Source organism: Struthio camelus, chromosome 4, assembly GCF_040807025.1.
Source record: "Struthio camelus isolate bStrCam1 chromosome 4, bStrCam1.hap1, whole genome shotgun sequence".
Taxonomy (NCBI): domain Eukaryota; kingdom Metazoa; phylum Chordata; class Aves; order Struthioniformes; family Struthionidae; genus Struthio; species Struthio camelus.
Genome location: NC_090945.1, coordinates 78,244,140 through 78,261,588, shown reverse-complemented (window position 1 = coordinate 78,261,588; position 17,449 = coordinate 78,244,140). Strand labels below are relative to the sequence as shown.

The 17,449-nt window shown below is 47.3% G+C and overlaps 1 protein-coding gene across 7 annotated transcripts in view; it reads left to right on the top strand.

Annotated features, from left to right (window-relative positions):
• FGFR3 (fibroblast growth factor receptor 3) overlaps nt 1–17,449 on the top strand; it is a 59,453-nt gene that overhangs the window by 27,432 nt on the left and 14,572 nt on the right. For all 7 annotated transcript variants that reach the window (XM_068943577.1, XM_068943576.1, XM_068943575.1 and 4 more), the window contains 4 exons: nt 2,218–2,271; nt 9,354–9,523; nt 14,290–14,413; nt 14,907–15,097. In XM_068943577.1, the coding sequence (XP_068799678.1) occupies nt 2,218–2,271; nt 9,354–9,523; nt 14,290–14,413; nt 14,907–15,097 (539 nt within the window). The remainder of the gene's footprint in view (nt 1–2,217; nt 2,272–9,353; nt 9,524–14,289; nt 14,414–14,906; nt 15,098–17,449) is intronic.

Genomic DNA, 17,449 nt, shown 5'->3' with positions numbered 1-17,449 from the left:
GAGAAAAAGCATTTCACACATGGAGAAGCTTTTGGCGTTGGTCACCAGCTCGCTGATGGCAGAGCACTGCTAAACTCACTACATTTCTCTCCCCGTTCAGAAAACTTCTGGCCGGCAGGAGCTGCAGATGCAAGCGAGCTGGGCCCGGCAGTGTAGGAGGGATGAGCTGGCGGGTCTGTGCGAATGGGGAATGTGAAGCACGCACGCTCATCTCCGGGGGATAACCTGCGCCTGTTGCCCAGGCGCAGGGGTGGCAGGCTGCTCGGAGATTACTTTGTTTGTTCACTGGTCTCCTCTCACGTCACCTGAAGCAATTCACACCTCAGCAGCTTCCGAGGCAGCTTTCTGCCCTGGAAACTTGGCAGCACCAAGTTCGCTTCACCAGATGAAGTGAAACTGCTGAAGGAGGTCATGTCCTCGGTGCAGGAGGATCAGGCTGGGGAACACTTGCACAAGCTGGACACGCACAAGTCCAGGGGTCCTGCCAGGATGCATCCACGCGTGCTGAGGGAGCTGGCCAGTGTCATCGCAAGGCCACTCTCAATTACCTTAGAACAGTCGTGGTGATCAGGAGAGGCTCCTGAGGACTGGAAGAAAGCAAATGTCACCCCTACCCCCTATCTTTACGAAGGGAGCTACAGGCCGGTCAGAATCACTGGGACAGCGATATCACCCTGGGAAGGTGATGGAGCAACTAATCCTAGATACCTTTTCAAGGCATATAAAGGACAGAAGGGTGACTGGGAGTAATCAGCATGGCTTTACAAAGGAAATTGCGCTTAATGAACCTGATCGCCTTCTACGATGAGATGACTGGCTTGGTGGATGAGGGGAGAGCAGTGGATGTTGTCTACCCTGACTTCAGTAAAGCTTTTGATGCTGTCTCCTGTAGCATCTCCATAGACAAGCTGATGAAGTAATGGGCTAGGTAAGAAGACAGTGAGGTGGATTGAAAACTGGCTGACCTGCCGAGCTCAGAGGGTTGTCATCAGCAGCATGAAGTCTAGTTGGAGGCCAGTCACTAGTGGTGTTCCCAGGGGTCGATACTGGGGCCAGTATTGTTTAACATTTTCATTAATGACCTGGATGATGGGGCTGAGTGCACCCTCAGCACATTTGCTGGTGATACTAAATGGGGAGGAGTGGCTGATATACCAGATGGTTGTGCTGCCATTCAGAGGGACTTCAGCAGGCTGGAGAAATGGGCAGAGAGGAACCTCATGGACTTGAAAAGAGGGAAATGCCAAGTCCTGCACCTGGGGAGGAATAAACCCATGCAGCAGTACAGGCTACAGCATGACCAGCTGGAGAGCAGTTTTGCAGAGAAGGACCTGGGGATCCTAGCGGACAACAGGTTGAGTATGGGTCAGCAATGTGCTCTTGTGGCAAAGAAATCCAAAAGTGTCCCAGGCTGCATTAGGTAGCTCGTTTCCAGCAGGTCGAGGAAGGTGATCCTTCCTCTCCACTCACTCAGCACGGATGAGACACCCCTGTAGTGCGATGTCCAGTTCTGGGCTCCCCAGTACAAGACAAACATGAACAAAGTGGAGCGAGTCCAGCCAGGGACCACAGAGGTGAATGAGGAACTGCAGCATCTCTCATACAAAGGAGAGGCTGAGAGAGCTGGGACTGTTCAGCCTGGAGAAGAGAAGGCTCACGAGGATCTTACCAGTGCATATAAATATCTGATGGGAGGGTTTACGGAGCCAGACTCTTTTCAGTGGTGCCTAGGGACAGGATGAGAGGCAACGAGCACGAACTGAAACACAGGAAATTCCACCTGAACACAAGAAAAATACTTCTTCATTGTGAGGGTGGTTGAACATTGGAACAAGTTACCCAGAGAGGGTGTGGAGTCTCCGTCCTTGGAGGTATTCAAAACCCAACTGGACACGGTCCTGGGCAGCCTGCTCTAGGTGACACAGCTTGAGCAGGGAGGGTTCGACCAGATGATCTCCAGAGGTCCCTTCCAACCCCAACTATTATGTGATTCTGTGAAAGCTACTGTAGTTTCTTGGTTTAGGTGATAGGTTTAGTTCTGCACAAAACTGCAGGAACTGGAAGTCCAGCAAAGGCTGGAGAGTAGCTGTGCCCTCGTTGTTGAATGCGTGTCCTGGGGGTGCCCTGACTCCGCACACACGTCATGGGGCTGGATACAGAAACACTCGTGGCACAGGGCATAACTCCTTGCTTTTCTTTTTCTCCTTCTCGTTCTAGATTCTCCTTCATCAGGTGATGATGAAGATGATGATGATGAATCAGAAGATACAGGTAATTAATTTTTCTGGAGCACAGAATCCTCTTCTTTAAAAGAGATGCGCCCCCAAACGGAGTGGCTCCTAATGTTGTGGCTCCTAAAGCCTTGACATTAAGGGGAAGTATATAGTACTTTCTTTATTCCTCCTCCTCCCCCCCCTACCTCTCTCCTCCAAAAGCAGATTTTCAGAGATCAGGCTGGTTGCGCATGAGAAAGTCTGATGTAATGGGCTTGGAGGAATGGCGAGGTGTTCCTGGCCATGCCATGGATCTGTGCTGAGGCTTAGATAACTGCGTAGCAGCTCTGAAAAACAGCACTAGTGCTTTTACTTGCCTTTTAAAGTCTTCCATTAATATCATCTGACTGCTAGCCTGGTCAAACTGGAACTCTTAGGCTATGTTAGTGGTCTTTACGACTGGAAATAAAAACTCTCAGGACCTGGCAGCATGATGATATTTATCTAGAAATTCAGAAATAGTTGCCAGAGTGGTATAGCTCCTACAATATCTATCAGCAGCAGTAGCGTAATGTTTTTTTGGAGACTTGATTCTGTGAGTCTGACTTTATAAACTGCAGTTATAAATTCTCCTTGTATTCAAAATCCAGAGAAACCCACTATCATTGTTTTTTTACTCTAGTGAAGTTATCCCAGTTTTACACACTCCGCGTATCTTGACCTGCTTTATTTTTAGCCATTTTAATTCTGGTCCTTACCAGCATCTTGGCTGGAGGTGGAGGCAGCTTGGAGAATAAAGTTCACACTAGCCAAGGGCCAGATTTACTGATGCCATTAGCAGGAGCAACTCCTCTGGCTTTACTGGCGCGCTCAGGTTACTCGTGGGGAAGCGAGCCCCAGCACTGAGCCTCTCAGTCCTTTTACACTGAGTCTCTTTCAGTCCCGGTGCTTGTTGCTTTAAGGGCGATACCATTAATCAGGATCATTACATGCTTCGTAGGCGTTAGTGTTGTGTTTTATTATGCTCTTTATATTTCTGCAAAGCGAGCTGCCTGTGTGTATGTGTTTTTAATAAATAAGTGTCTTGCATTTGAACTCCAAATCAGCTATGTATGTTGGCAGGAATTCAACATGACTGGAAAATATCTCCTACCCATAACCATTGGGCATGTAGGACTCTTTAAAACAGGTCTCCCACTGTAATAAATTTATACCGCTGTGTCTTGCAGTATGTGGACAGTAATTGTGAGTTACGGAGCCAGGTGACCCGTCAGCAGCAGTTAGTGGTTTTCTGATAGCTTCTAATTAAGGGCTGAATCCTGCAAGGTGACAAGCACCTTCGAAAGAGCACTCAGCACTCCTACCGCCTGACGAAGCCCTTTGGAGCCATAGAAAGGATTGGGTTTGGTCAGGATTTGCTCCCACTGGAGACCGACTTCTGATTTACACAATCAATCATTCTGTACTCTTTTTTTAATGTGGTTTGTAGTAAACTTCATCTCTTAGCAACAGGTATCACAAAACATGAGCTGTTTTATGGTACAGAAAGGCACGTTCTTCTTCACTGAAAAAGAAAACATGCTTTGCCCACATGTATTTATAGCCTGTATTCTGGGTCTTCTTGACTTTAAGGCTGTCTCTTCTTTTAAACCTGAAGGTAACCACTGGCTTCACTTAAAGGTCTCACTATAAAAAGTTGGATTCTCTTCTGCTTTAAGCATGGTTGAGTAGCTCGACACGCTGGAGTGGCAAACCCTCGTGGCACATAGTGACGTGAGCGTGCTTTAATTTGTTGGGTTGAACGTTAGAGCGTCCCATTAATCCCAGCGGTTGTTCCGTTGAGACGCAGGAGGCACTTTGTTAACCCCACCGCAGCAGATCGTCCTGGGGGGGCAGACGCCTTACAGAGAGCCCGCGGAGCTGCGCCCGCCAGCACCTCGTGGCACAGAGATACCCTACTAATGAGGTGTACAAGCCATCACTTGGCATCAGACGTGGCTCCGGTCAGCAGAGGATTGGAGGCGATAAACGCACCTTTCTCATGCAAAAAGAAAAATATAACCAAGCACCACCACCCACGATGGGTTGCAGGTCTGCACCGGGTCTCGAAGCACTGTAAGGAGCCCATGTAGTCTAGGAGTATTTTCTCTGGAGAAGCCCTCCGCAGGAGGCCCATGGAGTGCTTTTACCCCTGCTTCAGCTCCACTTGGCCCAATCGTAGTTGCCTTTCACAGGGTGTAACCTTTTCTTCTTGATGCTCAAAAGGTGGTCTTTTTTTCTGCCCCCCCCCCACCCTAAACCAGGCCTTTTGCAATGATATGAGAATTTTCTGGCTTGCTTGTGTTGTGTGAGAGAGTGTCTTGTTGTCATGTTTGTCCAGAGGAGCTTGCAGAGGTGATTCTGGTGGTGTCATGAGTTTGAAGCCAGTCTCATGAGCTTTGGGGATGTGACCCAAGATTATTGAATGATAAGGCTGGAAACACCAAAGCTAGGGAAGAGGAGGACCTCTCTGATAAAGGAAACGAGTATTTGTTGCAGAAACCCTTGGAGAACATGGAGGCAGGGCCGCTGCATGGAGTCCCCCGCTCTGCCCATGCTCCTTTAATCAGCTTCTCCTAACGGTCGTGTGGAACGGGATCGTCCCTTAGGGACGGAAGGTGGCGAAGAGGAAAGAAGAGCTTCAGTAACGTCAAATTATCCGCACATTTGTTGCAGCCTCGTCACAAACTGCAGTCCGCCTTCGCAAAGGGAGGCTTCCCAGTACCTATGATCTCCACAGCTGTTTTTCCTGGCTCTGAAACAAAAACAAACCTCCCTTTTCACACACCACTCTTCTGCCCCGGTGCTCCCTTACCCCTCTGTATCTGTTTGTTTGGAGCCCCTGCTGGGTCGCCGGAGCACCTTCAAAGAGCCCCTGTAATCTCCAATTAAAGCTGGCTGTGTCCTCGGAGGCGTCAGCTGGGGAAATTACACAATTAGGACTTGATTCTGTCTGCTGCAGAGTTTTGTGGCAGCTCCTAATTGCTAAATGAGCGCTTGGGCTGTATCAATTATTCCAAGTATCGCTGGAGTTTTTTAATTGGTCATTCGCGTCGGATGGGTGGCCAGTGTCTCTGATGAACACGACGGACCGTCGGGCTCAGTGTTTGATGATGGGAAAGGATTGGTGACGGTGTTTGCAGTTCCCTTTTTTTCACACCTGTGCATGCAGAATCTTTGCTCCTACTTAAGTTAGAGCTGGTCTAAAAATTTTGGCTGGCTCCCATCCCTCCCCGTTCCTCTCTCCCAAAACTTTGCAAGCTTCGTTCGGAAAAAAGAGTTAGCCGAATCTTCACCCCTTTAAAAATAAGTAATGAAAGGGCTCTAGGGGCACGGTGAACTGCAAGCACTGATGTTTTGTGAGCTGTTCCTGAGAGCGAGCACAAAGGCACCGTTTTTGAATGTGAGCTTGGACACTTGTTTCCAGTTTCAGTTTGACTGGAGCGATGTCCCGGCTGTGCCCCTTGGCGCCTGCGCCCAGGCGTTGCCAGCGCGGGCGAGAGCCTTGTCGCGTGGAGGAGCGCAAAAATGCCCCTCGGCTTTGGTGGGAAAACTTGCAGTTGATGGGTCTCCGGTGAAAGTCAAACTGATCTTTGAGCGAGTTTCTGCTCTACTGAGAAAACCCATGCGAGTTAACCAGCGAACAGCAGGTTATGTAGCTGCCCTTCTTATCCGGGGCAAACGGGGACTTTTCCTGAAGTGCCTTTTCCCAAACTGCTCCCGGCAGCCCCGTTAACCTTCGGCAAAGCCGGTATGACAATACGCCTGCAAAATCGGGGTGCGTTGCCAAAAGGAAGTATTCAGGCAGAAAATAGCAGTGCTCTGTCTCCTGAGGAAGGGCTGAGATGGGACCTGGCCGTCCCCGACTGCGTTTGCGGCGTAGCTCTTGGGCTTCCTCCGTGCTCGGCTGCGCTCGCCCTGGAGGCAGAGGCGTTTCTCAGCGGCGCAGCGATGCAAAACGCCAGGCACAGCAACAGCCTCGCGTGGGGCAGCAGCAGCGAGTTCGGCCGGTGAAGCTCGTGGATAACGTGGCTTCGCGGGACGATTTCTCAGTACGTCAAAACTGAAAATCCACGAAGCGTGGGCCAGGTGTTGAAATAAAGCAGCCTGCCAGCTTTTGGCGGTGCTTTCACCCAATTTAGAGCCTTTGCTTGTTTTCTCTCTTTCCCAGTGCATGCAGTAACAGCATCTTCCCTTGATGTCAAGAGCTGTTCTTCCTTGGAGAGCTGCTTCCGCGGTGCTAACTTTCTGAAGTATTTGCTCCGTTTTGCCTCGTAGGCAGTGCAGTTCTTTGCAGTTTTTCTAAGCTCAGATGTTCACAGCTGCCTTGTATCTTGCCTTAGCCCATCGTATCTTGTAGCATTTGAGGCTTTTTCTGGCTGTGGCATCCTGTATCCAGGATTTTGCGTCCGGCGGCCTGGCTGTAGAAGTGTTAAAGCAGATTTTATTTGAGGGCCAGGCACTGCAGAGCTAGGTTTTTCAGGAGCCGCTGAGATGGTGAGATGCCCCTGCTCGCCTTTACGCCCGTTGCTAAACACCAGGTTCGCATTGTGAGAGCTGAGTGAAATCCTGGGTGCGTGAAGCAGGCAGCCAAACACCCGCTGGTTTCCACCAATCTGGGTTGTGTCCAGCCAGGCTGAAATTAAAACTAATTCATAATTAAAACATAAAACTAATCACCCTCAGCAAGTTTGCTGATGATACTAAACTGGGGGGAGAGGCTAACACACCAGAAGACTGTGCTGCCCTTCAGAGGGACCTGGACAGGCTGGAGAGGTGGGCGGAGAGGAACCTCATGAAGTTCAACAAAGGCAAGTGCAAGGTCCTGCACCTAGGCAGGAATAATCCCATGCACCAGTACAGGCTGGGGACTGACCTGTTGGAAAGTAGCTCTGCCGAGAAGGACCTGGGAGTGCTGGTGGACAACAAGTTAAACATGAGCCAGCAGTGTGCCCTTGTGGCCAAGAAGGTCAATGGGATCCTAGGGTGCATTAGGCAGAGTGTTGCCAGCAGGTGGAGGGAGGTGATCCTGCCCCTCTGCTGAGCCCTGCTGAGGCCTCCCCTGGAGTACTGTGTCCAATTCTGGGCTCCCCAGTACAAAAGAGATATGGTGCTACTGGAGAGAGTCCAGCGGAGGGCTACCAAGATGATTAGAGGACTGGAGCATCTCTCCTATGAAGAAAGACTGTGAGAGCTGGGCCTGTTCAGTCTGGAGAAGAGGAGACTGAGAGGCGATCTCATCAATGGGTACAAGTATCTGAAGGGGGAGTGTCAAGAGGATGAGGCCAGCCTCTTCTCCGTGGTGCCCAGCAACAGGACAAGGGGCAATGGGCAGAAACTGAACCACAGGAAGTTCCACCTGAACCTGAGAAAAAACTTCTTGACTGTGAGGGTGACAGAGCATTGGAACAGGTTGCCCAGAGAGGTGGTGGAGTCTCCTTCGCTGGAGATATTCAAAAGCCGTCTGGATGTGATCCTGGGCAATATGCTCTAGGTGACCCTGCTTGAGCAGGGAGGTTGGACTAGATGATCTCCAGAGGTCCCTTCCAACCTAAACGATTCTGTGATTCTGTGATTCTGTAAATATTAACAGTCGGGAAGGGATGAGGCGACTCCAGACTGAAGCCAGACACTGTAAAACCCTCCATCAAGCCTGCTTAAGTTGGTTGTGCTTTTCAAATACTTCCAAAATCAACCTGCACACAGTCCCCAGAAGTAGTCCCCAGTCAGACAGCGTGTTGGTCCATCCAAACAGCATTTGGGTTGCACTTTTTGTCAGGTCTGCTTTTTTTAGACCAAGGTGATATCATCACTGATGTAAGGAATTACAGCAGGGTGGGTCTCGGGGAGCCAAACTTAAGGGGGCTAACTAAACTGGGAGCACTGGAGAGAGGGGACGCTGGGGTGTAGAGGAGTCAGAGTAGCACCGGAGCAGCTGTGATGCCTGGTGGCATTTTGAAGCATCTTTGCTGCTGCACGAGAGCCCGATGGGGTCACTCTCCCAGTGGCCCTGGTGGCCCCTTTCCAAAGCTCTTCTTGCAGGACCGGCCCCTTCAGTTGATCTCTGCCGGGAGCGCACAGGTCTCCGCGACCGGTGGGTTTGGATACTCTTTCCGTCTGTGGGTACATCCTTCCTATCCGGAGGAGGTGGCCGATTAAGCTTCCTGGCTTCCTCTTGGCTGTTTTGCAAGCACAATGCTGCATGCACGCATCTCCCTTTGGTCCCGGTGTCAACCACGGGTTGAACGTGGCCCGCAGCGTGGCAAGAAAAACACCCCAAGCACAGCGCTGCAATGGCCCCTTAAGCAGAAAGGAAAGCTTAGGAGGGTCTTTTTTTTTTTTTTTTTGACTTTCTCTCCAGTATAATAAGTTTGCTGCCGCTGCTGCCTTAATTTGGAGTTAATATGTAATGTTTGTAGCAATGCCAAGAAACATTGCTGTACTTGAGGCAGATTATAAAAAGTGTCTCATGCTAACACTGGTATTTTAAAACTTATCCCTGTTCAAAGGTAACATGAATCTTTAAAACTAAAATCACTTGTACTTTAAGAACATAAACATGATAAACCAGTTTGGCATTGATTTTTTTTCTTTCCTTTCCTTAAGGAGGCTACAGTACATTTCTGCTCACTGCAAAGCAAAACTTTCCAGAGTGTTCAGCTAACACTTTTTCTTTGCTCCCTTGCTGGCCTATCAACATTTTTTAACTGTTCCAACATCTTTCTGCTGTTCATGCTTCTTGGCTACTATTGTCCTGAAGGTACATCTGTATCTCTTTACACACTGAGGCCAGATTCTCACCCTAATCTGGAATAACTCTCACGGTTGATTTAAAAGCAGCTACTCTAGATTTATACTGGCATTATTGAAACAAGAACCTGGTCATGAACCTTTCATCACAAACCTAAAATGGAAACACCCTGTCTCTGTCTGTGAGAATCATTTAGCTGGAAAGTATTTCTGTGTCATTTATCTTAACTGCAGCAGGTAGCAATTTAACTGTCACTCTTCGCCCGTCAAAGCCTCCTCAGATGCATCTGCTCACCAGCTGATATACTCCACTGCAGGATGGGCCTGTTCAGCTTGTCTTCTCTTTCACAGGTGTCCCCTTCTGGACCCGGCCAGATAAGATGGAGAAGAAGCTGCTAGCCGTTCCCGCGGCCAACACAGTTCGCTTCCGTTGCCCGGCGGGCGGAAACCCAACTCCATCTATATACTGGCTGAAAAACGGCAAAGAGTTCAAGGGAGAGCACAGGATTGGGGGCATAAAAGTAAGGCGCTGGTTTTGATCTCAGTGTAACAGGTGTTGAGGTTTTCTACTGACTGTTTTTCTCAGATGAGGGGAAAAACTGTGTTTTGCAGTATTTAGCTGACGTTGTTACATGTAAGAGGAAAGCACAGTGCTGCCTGCTGGATGGGGATGGTTTTGGTAGTCTTAGCAATCGCTTGACACCAAAGTCTTAAAAAGCGCTGCTGTCCGTTGGGATTGAAGGCTGATTCCCTGTGAGTTTGTCTGCATCAGTCATGCAGGATGAACGAGACTGGGTTTATGGGTGCGTTGTGGACAGTGACGGGAGGGCTTCCCTCCTGATGGCCAGAGGCCAGGACACTGGGGACCACGTGCTGCTTTGAGACTTGGTGGCAGAGCCATGGCGAGCCCTTGCTCTCCAGAAAAACCAGCCCCTTGTCTTTTGGAGGTGTAGGAAGGACCTCACCAACGAGCGGGTCTGTCTTGTTGGTGGTCGTGAGCATTCTCGTGGTGTAAATGACCAACCCTTGGTCAAGTGGAGGAGTGCCCTTCCCCCCCCCCCCCCCAGTAATAGCATCCACTCCTCGGTTTCTTCCTCCTACCTTCCCTTTCCACCAGAAGATGTTTTGGAAAATACTCTGACTCATATTTATAGATAGAGCTAAGGGACAGCAAAACTCAGGACACTCAAATGATTTAATTAGCTGGAAGTTTCTGTGCCGCTCTATATAACAACTTAAGACAAGAGTTTAAGAGGAGAATCAGTTGCTGTCATTCATTATTACTCTTATTATTTTGTCCCTTTGAGCTTGTAACCAGGCTCCTTCGTATTTTTATTTAGGGGGAATAAAACTAACAGTAGCGGATTATAACAATATCCGAGTAGCAGAAAAGACTCCAGAGCAGTGATTTTCAGCCTGGACTGTGCCAGCCCTGGCATGTCCCTGGGCCACTACTGAGGAAAGAAGGTGATTTTTTAGAAAGGCATTTCCATCAGTGCCATAAATAGCTCTATGCTAATACTCACCGCATCTATAGTGCTTTGAAAGAGGGGCTACACATCCAAAATATGCAGGGCTCCAGAAACCAAAAAGGGATTCAAAAAACTCTTCTCTCTCCCTCCAGTTTTGGGCTGTTTCTTTCCTGCTAGCTCAGGCCCGTTCCTGCGAGAGCCTAATGTGATTGTTTCAATGAAGCCTTTGAAGCTGCCTCATTAAGCCCTGTTCCCCTTCCAGCCTGTTGACAAGGCTGAGGACATGCTCAATTTTAGATCTCCTGAAAAGTTTAGGAGAGAAAAGAAGTGGGGAAGCAACAGCTCTCTGTAAGCAGGTAACATTTACAAAGCACAAGCATCTTTTCCTAATTGCATGCTGCAGGGATCATCGTGAACTGCTTTCAGGCTTGCGTGCGCCGTTTAAACGGCTTTTTTGCAAAACTATGTGACATCAGCTGCACTGAATTACGCTTGCAGAGTAAAAATCTAAAGCTGAAAGCAATTCCCCTGCCCACTTCCCTGTGGTATTAAACTATCCTTGAGTTTAAATTGACACATTTCATCCTCAGCAACATGGTGGTGTGTCTTTGGCACCGCTGTGCTTTGTTTCTCTAGGGGCACCTTCCAGCAACAAGCCAGTGCTTAAAGAGCTGTTGAAGGCAATGTCAGGCCAATTACGGCAAGATTGGTTTAAGCTCTCTATCTGTCTAGGTATAGTTCTTTGTCCCTTTCGTGATATAAAGACATCTTTTACTCCCTGTAATTCTCCTTCACTTATTTGCTTGCTCTCGCTGCAGAGCCATAATTAGATGTAAGTAGTATAGTGGAAATCTCTTCTAGCATAAATATACTGATAGGTATCAGCTATAATTTGAATGCGAAGAAGAAATTGAAAACCTATTCAGTATATTTAAGACTTAAATTCCCAGCTACAACTTAGCTTTATAACAGGATTAGGCAGCTTGAAAAGAACGGGCAGATCTGGCAGAGTTTGGTTAGCTCGCTCCATCTCCAGAGCTGGTCTTAGCCCAGAAATCCTTGAGCTGGCAATTTTCTCATTTGTTTTTAGTGTTTGGAAGAGTTTGAATGTTAAAACGCTAACCTAGTTTTGTTACATTTCATCCGTAACTGGAGAAAAGAAATTCATATGACTTACCATATGAAATTTCCCAAAGAGCATTAATGGTTAAATCCTTGTTGGAATCTCTAATATCGTAAGCCTGTGTGTTAAATGACCCTAGAAGGGAAGACTGAGGGGGAGGGGAGATAGGATTATCCCTTCCCCAGACCATTGCACTGACTCACATACCAGTCTGGCAAACATGGGCTGAGTTTCCAAGTGTGTCTGAAAATGTTTGTTTCACAAGGAGCCAAGAATGACAACACCAAATAAACCAGAGGGATTTCTAGTATCTCACCAACTTGATTAATGTCTGCGCTAAATCACTTCATGTTTCTAGTGTTTTATCAAGTGCAGCGACGCTCCTAAATTGGGAACATCCCTTTTTATTATCCTTTCAATCTAGACTTCAGTCTCAACCTAAAGAAAAAATGGTTGCTTCTAGAAGAGTTTCCAAACAAGTTCTGCCTCATGAGATTTAGCCTCCAGGTTCATGTCTCTGTTCAGACTCCAAAATCCATGCCACAAACACGACGATGAGAGCTCTTTGAAAGCGTCATAATGCATCCTAAGTCAGGTACCCCATTTGGACCCCGTTTTATAATCGAGTTCAGATTAGGGATTTGACCACATGTCTGGAGTCCCGTTTCCTTGGAGTAGCTCCTAAGTGTTCCAGAGGCAAATGCTTTAAAGTGCTGGAAAGTGGATTAAAAGGAGTCTTTGGAAATAACTGTGAGACAATCTAGTATGGCGATGAGCTACTAACCAGCCATAAATGTGCATTTGAACTTCCTTGACTTTCTGGTATGTTCAGATCTGAACTCATGGTTCAGGCTCTCGGTTCTCAGAGTTTCTGTTATCCTGTAATTACAGCACTGTTACAGAGATGCCCCAAGTGGACTGGTGCTTTACATAGGGTGAAATGTTGTTTCTGCGTTCAGCTCCATTTCTGCAGTCCTGGGTGGGCAGACGTGTGGTCAGGCCAGACCGGACATCTTCAAGACAAAACTTTTCTAAAGACAGTTTAGCCACAGCCTCCTACCATACATAGCCTAGAATGAAAAGAAGTGCTGTATTCAGCTGTGTCAGAACAGTGGGACACTCAGCAGTGTTGTTCCTGGGGACACTGAGCTCTACAGAGCAAGGGGCTTTGTTAAAATGACTTGGTGGCTTATGTTGAAACGAAGCTGTTTAGTCCTATGACTTTCAACCCTCTGTTTCCAAAATTCTGACTTTAATTGCCACTTGACTCTTTAAAGAAAAGCATGTAGATGCAAATTACATGTAGCCAAAGAGCTTAAATGACTTCATATTTGACCTCACCTGCTGCAGCTAGAAACCAAGGAGCAATTATGTCCTTGTTTTTCCCATCAGCCCCTGACATTGTGTAGTGCGGCGTTATTGTAATCTCCTGCTTCTTTGTCCTTGGAGTCCGCTTCAAAATGTTTAATAAAGTCAAATGTTTAGCTTTAGGTGGCAAAAAGCATCAAGTTAATATGCAGAGATTTGGAGAGCGTTTATGTGCTGTGCGTCCTGAAGGCATCTCTTTTCGTGTTGGTCACCTATATTAGTTCAAGATTTACTTCCCATATCTGTTATTTCTTTTATACTCATTAGAAAGAAACCTTTTGTGGGGAGCACGCGGGCAGCGAGTCAGACTGGACTTGCTCATTCTGCTTTCCATTCTGCTGCTGAAAACCCAGCAACTCTGGGCACGAGTAACATCCAGAAACCCAGCTGGTGTGAAACCTAGTGCAGAAAGAGAAGGGCTGACCAGGCATCCTAGGGACCAGACTTGAGGCTGGGCATGTTTTCTCCTCTGTTTTTGACTGCTTTGGTTTTCCTGTCTTGAAAAGGAAGATAAAAGCCGAGTGGGAGACTGATAACTGAAGGCAGTAGTGAAGACTTAAGGACACTTAGACAGCGAAGCAAAGCCTTTAAGTTAGGGATCGTCCAGGTTTCTTCTGCAGTCAGTGGCAAGGGATGAGATGCCCTGAAGGGTGAGTTGCATGGCAGATGAGTCACCTTTGGAGATTTCCGTTGCTCACTCCTGTGACTAAATAGGGAGCCCTAAGTAAGGAACTAACTCAGCTGGAGACATTAATCTCTGATCAGATTAATGCCATGCCAGGCACCCTAGTAGCACCAATCTTTAAAATACATTATAGACGGGGTAAAAAACCATCATCTCTTCTGCTTCTGGTCATCTTATGAGTTATACGTAATAAGAGTAGTTAAAGATCTGCAGACAAGAGTATGCTTTCTTTGAGCTGATGGGCTCACTGGCCCAGAATGGTCTGGCAAAGTGGATCAGCAGATCAGAGGTTACCTTAGCTAATGACTTCTGTACTCGTTATTCTACTGAAAGGTGCAATGTACAGTGCAACTGTCAGCTGGTTTCATTATTGTTATTATTGTGAAAGTATCTACAGGCCCCCATGGCAAACTCAGCATGTTCACGTTGTGTTGCACTGCTCATGCATTGGTCTTAATTACTTTTCATGTTACGGTTGTTAACGACCCTTGAAATGAATTCATGCTTCTCTGAAGTCCATCCATGCTGGCCAGGCATGTAGTAGATACAGGCAAGAGCAAGCCTGTTGTTTTCCAATTTGAGTGTTCTCATGGTGATGCTACTTTACCATGGGCTTGATAGTTTGATTTCTTCTTCTAGTTGCGACACCAGCAGTGGAGCTTGGTGATGGAGAGCGTTGTTCCATCAGACCGAGGAAATTACACCTGTGTTGTGGAGAACAAATATGGCAACATTAGGCACACGTACCAGCTTGATGTATTAGGTGAGATTTCACTATTTTCCCTTAACAGCTGATCTGTAGCATTGTTGAAGAGGTGCATGATGAGGTATGGAAGCAGGAGTTTGGTTTACTTCCCAAGAGGCTTGATCATGCATCTTCTAAAGCCAACGAGAAACCTCCTGTTAACTCTGCAATTCAGCCTCAAATCCATGATCAGTAAATTGGTTTGCTGCTCTGCAGAGGGGCCGGAGAAGGAGTGGTGTGAGCGAGGCTGAGATGCCTCCCCCATTCCCGGTGATTCTTCCTAGTTCAGCTCGAGAAGGGGGTGGTCAGATGCCCAGGAGGCCAATCCCCAGTCTGTACCCCTCCTGCGGAAAAGCGGAAAGACTCACTGACACAAATCCTGCTGGAGCACCCTGAGCTACTGCCGCTGAGCAGGCATTGTGCATTCCTGACGACAGCCCCAAAGGGAGTAGAGGAGAGCCCTCACTGGAGAAAGGATGGGTAAATTTGGATCTGCCTATTTTCCTTTCAGAACGGTCACCCCACCGACCCATCCTGCAGGCGGGGCTTCCCGCCAACCAGACCGCGGTGGTCGGCAGCAATGTGGAGTTTCACTGCAAGGTCTACAGTGATGCCCAGCCTCACATCCAGTGGCTGAAACACGTGGAAGTCAACGGCAGCAAGTACGGACCTGATGGGACGCCCTACGTCACGGTGCTGAAGGTTGGTACGCGCTCCTTCTTCTCGCACCTCCGGGCCGTCCTTTCTCTGCCTTGTCTTGGTCCTGCAGAGACGGCATCTGCCTTGTGCAGATACTTCTCAGAGAAACGTGCTGTCTGTGGTTAGGCTATACTCATGGCAGAAGAGATGAGCACCAAATAATGGTGCTCTCTATCAGTGGAGGCCATCAGCTTATTATTTATGTGTTTATAAATGAGTCTTGAACTAGATTTGCAATAGAAACCAGAAACTCCTGACAGAATATGCTCAATGCCACAGTTCCTAGAAGGGTAATTACTATTTAAATATCTGTGATATAAATCAGATTTTTGGGAGTTCCAAGTTTCACTTTTATATAACAGTTTCATGTTTATAAGAGAACATTTTGAGATTAAGCCAAGGACAACTGTTGGGATTGCTTTCTTGTAAGCCTGTGCAGTAGAATACTATGCTTTTTGGAGGGGTACAGCAAAAATGTCCTAAAATCAATGTTCCAAGCTCTTTTGTTTGCCAGAGATAACACAACTACTGTAGTGGCACAGATAAGCAAAGTAGTTGTAAGGGCCGAGGCAACTGTGAGAAACGCAGTATAATAACAGGGCAACTGTCAGATTGCTTTTGACCTAAAATTGTAAAAATATCTTTTTTTTTTACAGCATCAAGAGAGGTATTTTCAAAGCTTGTTAAAATGAAAGGCTCCTAACGAAAACACATTCTTTCCTTTTCCAAGTAAACATGCTGCAGCACACACGTATGCAGTAACGCTGCGCTATCAGCACCTGAGAGACCAGATAGTCTTGTTGCTCCAGTCACTAACATTTGTGAGCATTGCTATTACCCATGCTCAGGAAGGCCTTTTTTCAGTTGAGCAAAAAGTCACATAGTCAACTCACTGTTTTTAAGTGCTTTGCTAAAATGTTTTCTAGAAAGGCAGCTTCCAGACTACAGCCAGAACAAAGCTGACTGGTCTGTTTTCTTCTCCTGAACCAATGCAGATATAAAAGGCAGAGAATACAGAGTAAAAAGCACATTAGCCTTTTAAAACAATCCCTTTTTTGAGTAATTAAAGGCACCCTGTGTTTGTATTTTTTTTAAATATATGGTGCCAAGTGCAGTTTTGCTGTGTCTGCAGTTATAGCTGAAAACAGAATTTGTCCCTTCCATTTCAAGCTGAGGCTGGCCTCTGCGTGGACATTCCCCATGCGCATCCTGCTCCACACACCCTTTTTCTCTTTGTATGGAGTTAAAAAGAAATACACTTATCAAACAGCATCTACAAAACTGTAACTCAGCCAGATACACGATAATAAAAGCCAGGGACCCTGGAAATAATTACACAGATTGGAATAACAGATTGGTTGGAAGAAGTGGCTGGAGACAGTGCTTCAGGATTGGCAGCCTGCTCTTCTTGCAAGTTGATAAAACTTTCTAGTTTCTGTCTCTGTCTCAAAACGTGTTTGAATTATGCATATTTGAATTTCCCCCCTGGTTTCACAGCACAGTACCAAGCTCTGAATAGCTGGCTGTGTCACATGCCATCTAGTATAGTCTCCTAACTCCGTGTGTGGTCCTCATGGGATAAAGTGCTACCTTTTGGAAGTGTTCAGAGCCGCTGCGAACGGCGGATTGTGGCACAAGCACAAGCTCCCGTTTTGCTGGGGCAAAGAACATATAAATAGTCCGTATGAACAGTGTTTTAAAATTAAGTTTGAGCAGCACCGGGGTGGCTAGGTAATTAGAATTGCCAAATACCTTCTCTTCTGAGGGCCGCAAAGGCTCTGCATTCCTCGAAGGGGAGCGCGGGCAGGCGCTTGAAAGCACAAGTTTTGTTTGGTTTTATTTTTGCTGAATAGGACCAGCACACGTCTATTTACTACTTCTGGTTAATCAGGAATGCTTTGAATTGTCTTAATGCCGGCATCAGCACTGGGGCACGGAGCATTTCCATTTTGGGATGCATCTTTTGTGTGCCAGTACTGGGCCTCCGTTGAGCTGTATCAGGCCCAGCTTTGCAGGGATTTTTTTTTTTCCCTTGCTTTTTTTTTTGTTTTTCATGTGCTTGTTTTTTAATCGTAAAGATGAGATGAAACGATCTCTCTCTCTCATCTTGGGGCCAGTCCCACAGCTTGTTAGGGTCTTTCCCCCTTGCTCCGTGAAACGCTGCTGCTTTGATGCAGGTTCCTCAGGGTGCAGCTGGAGCAGGGTCCTGTCCGCAGGCTCTTCCCTGGCCAGAGCTGCTTTGGAAAGGGCTCTTTTTATCAGCCTGCCTTTCCCCCGTGCCTTCAGGAAACCTTTGTGGAGCTGCTGTGGGCCAGTTTGGGTGCGGAGAGTATCCCGGTCTCTGCTGGAGCCGGG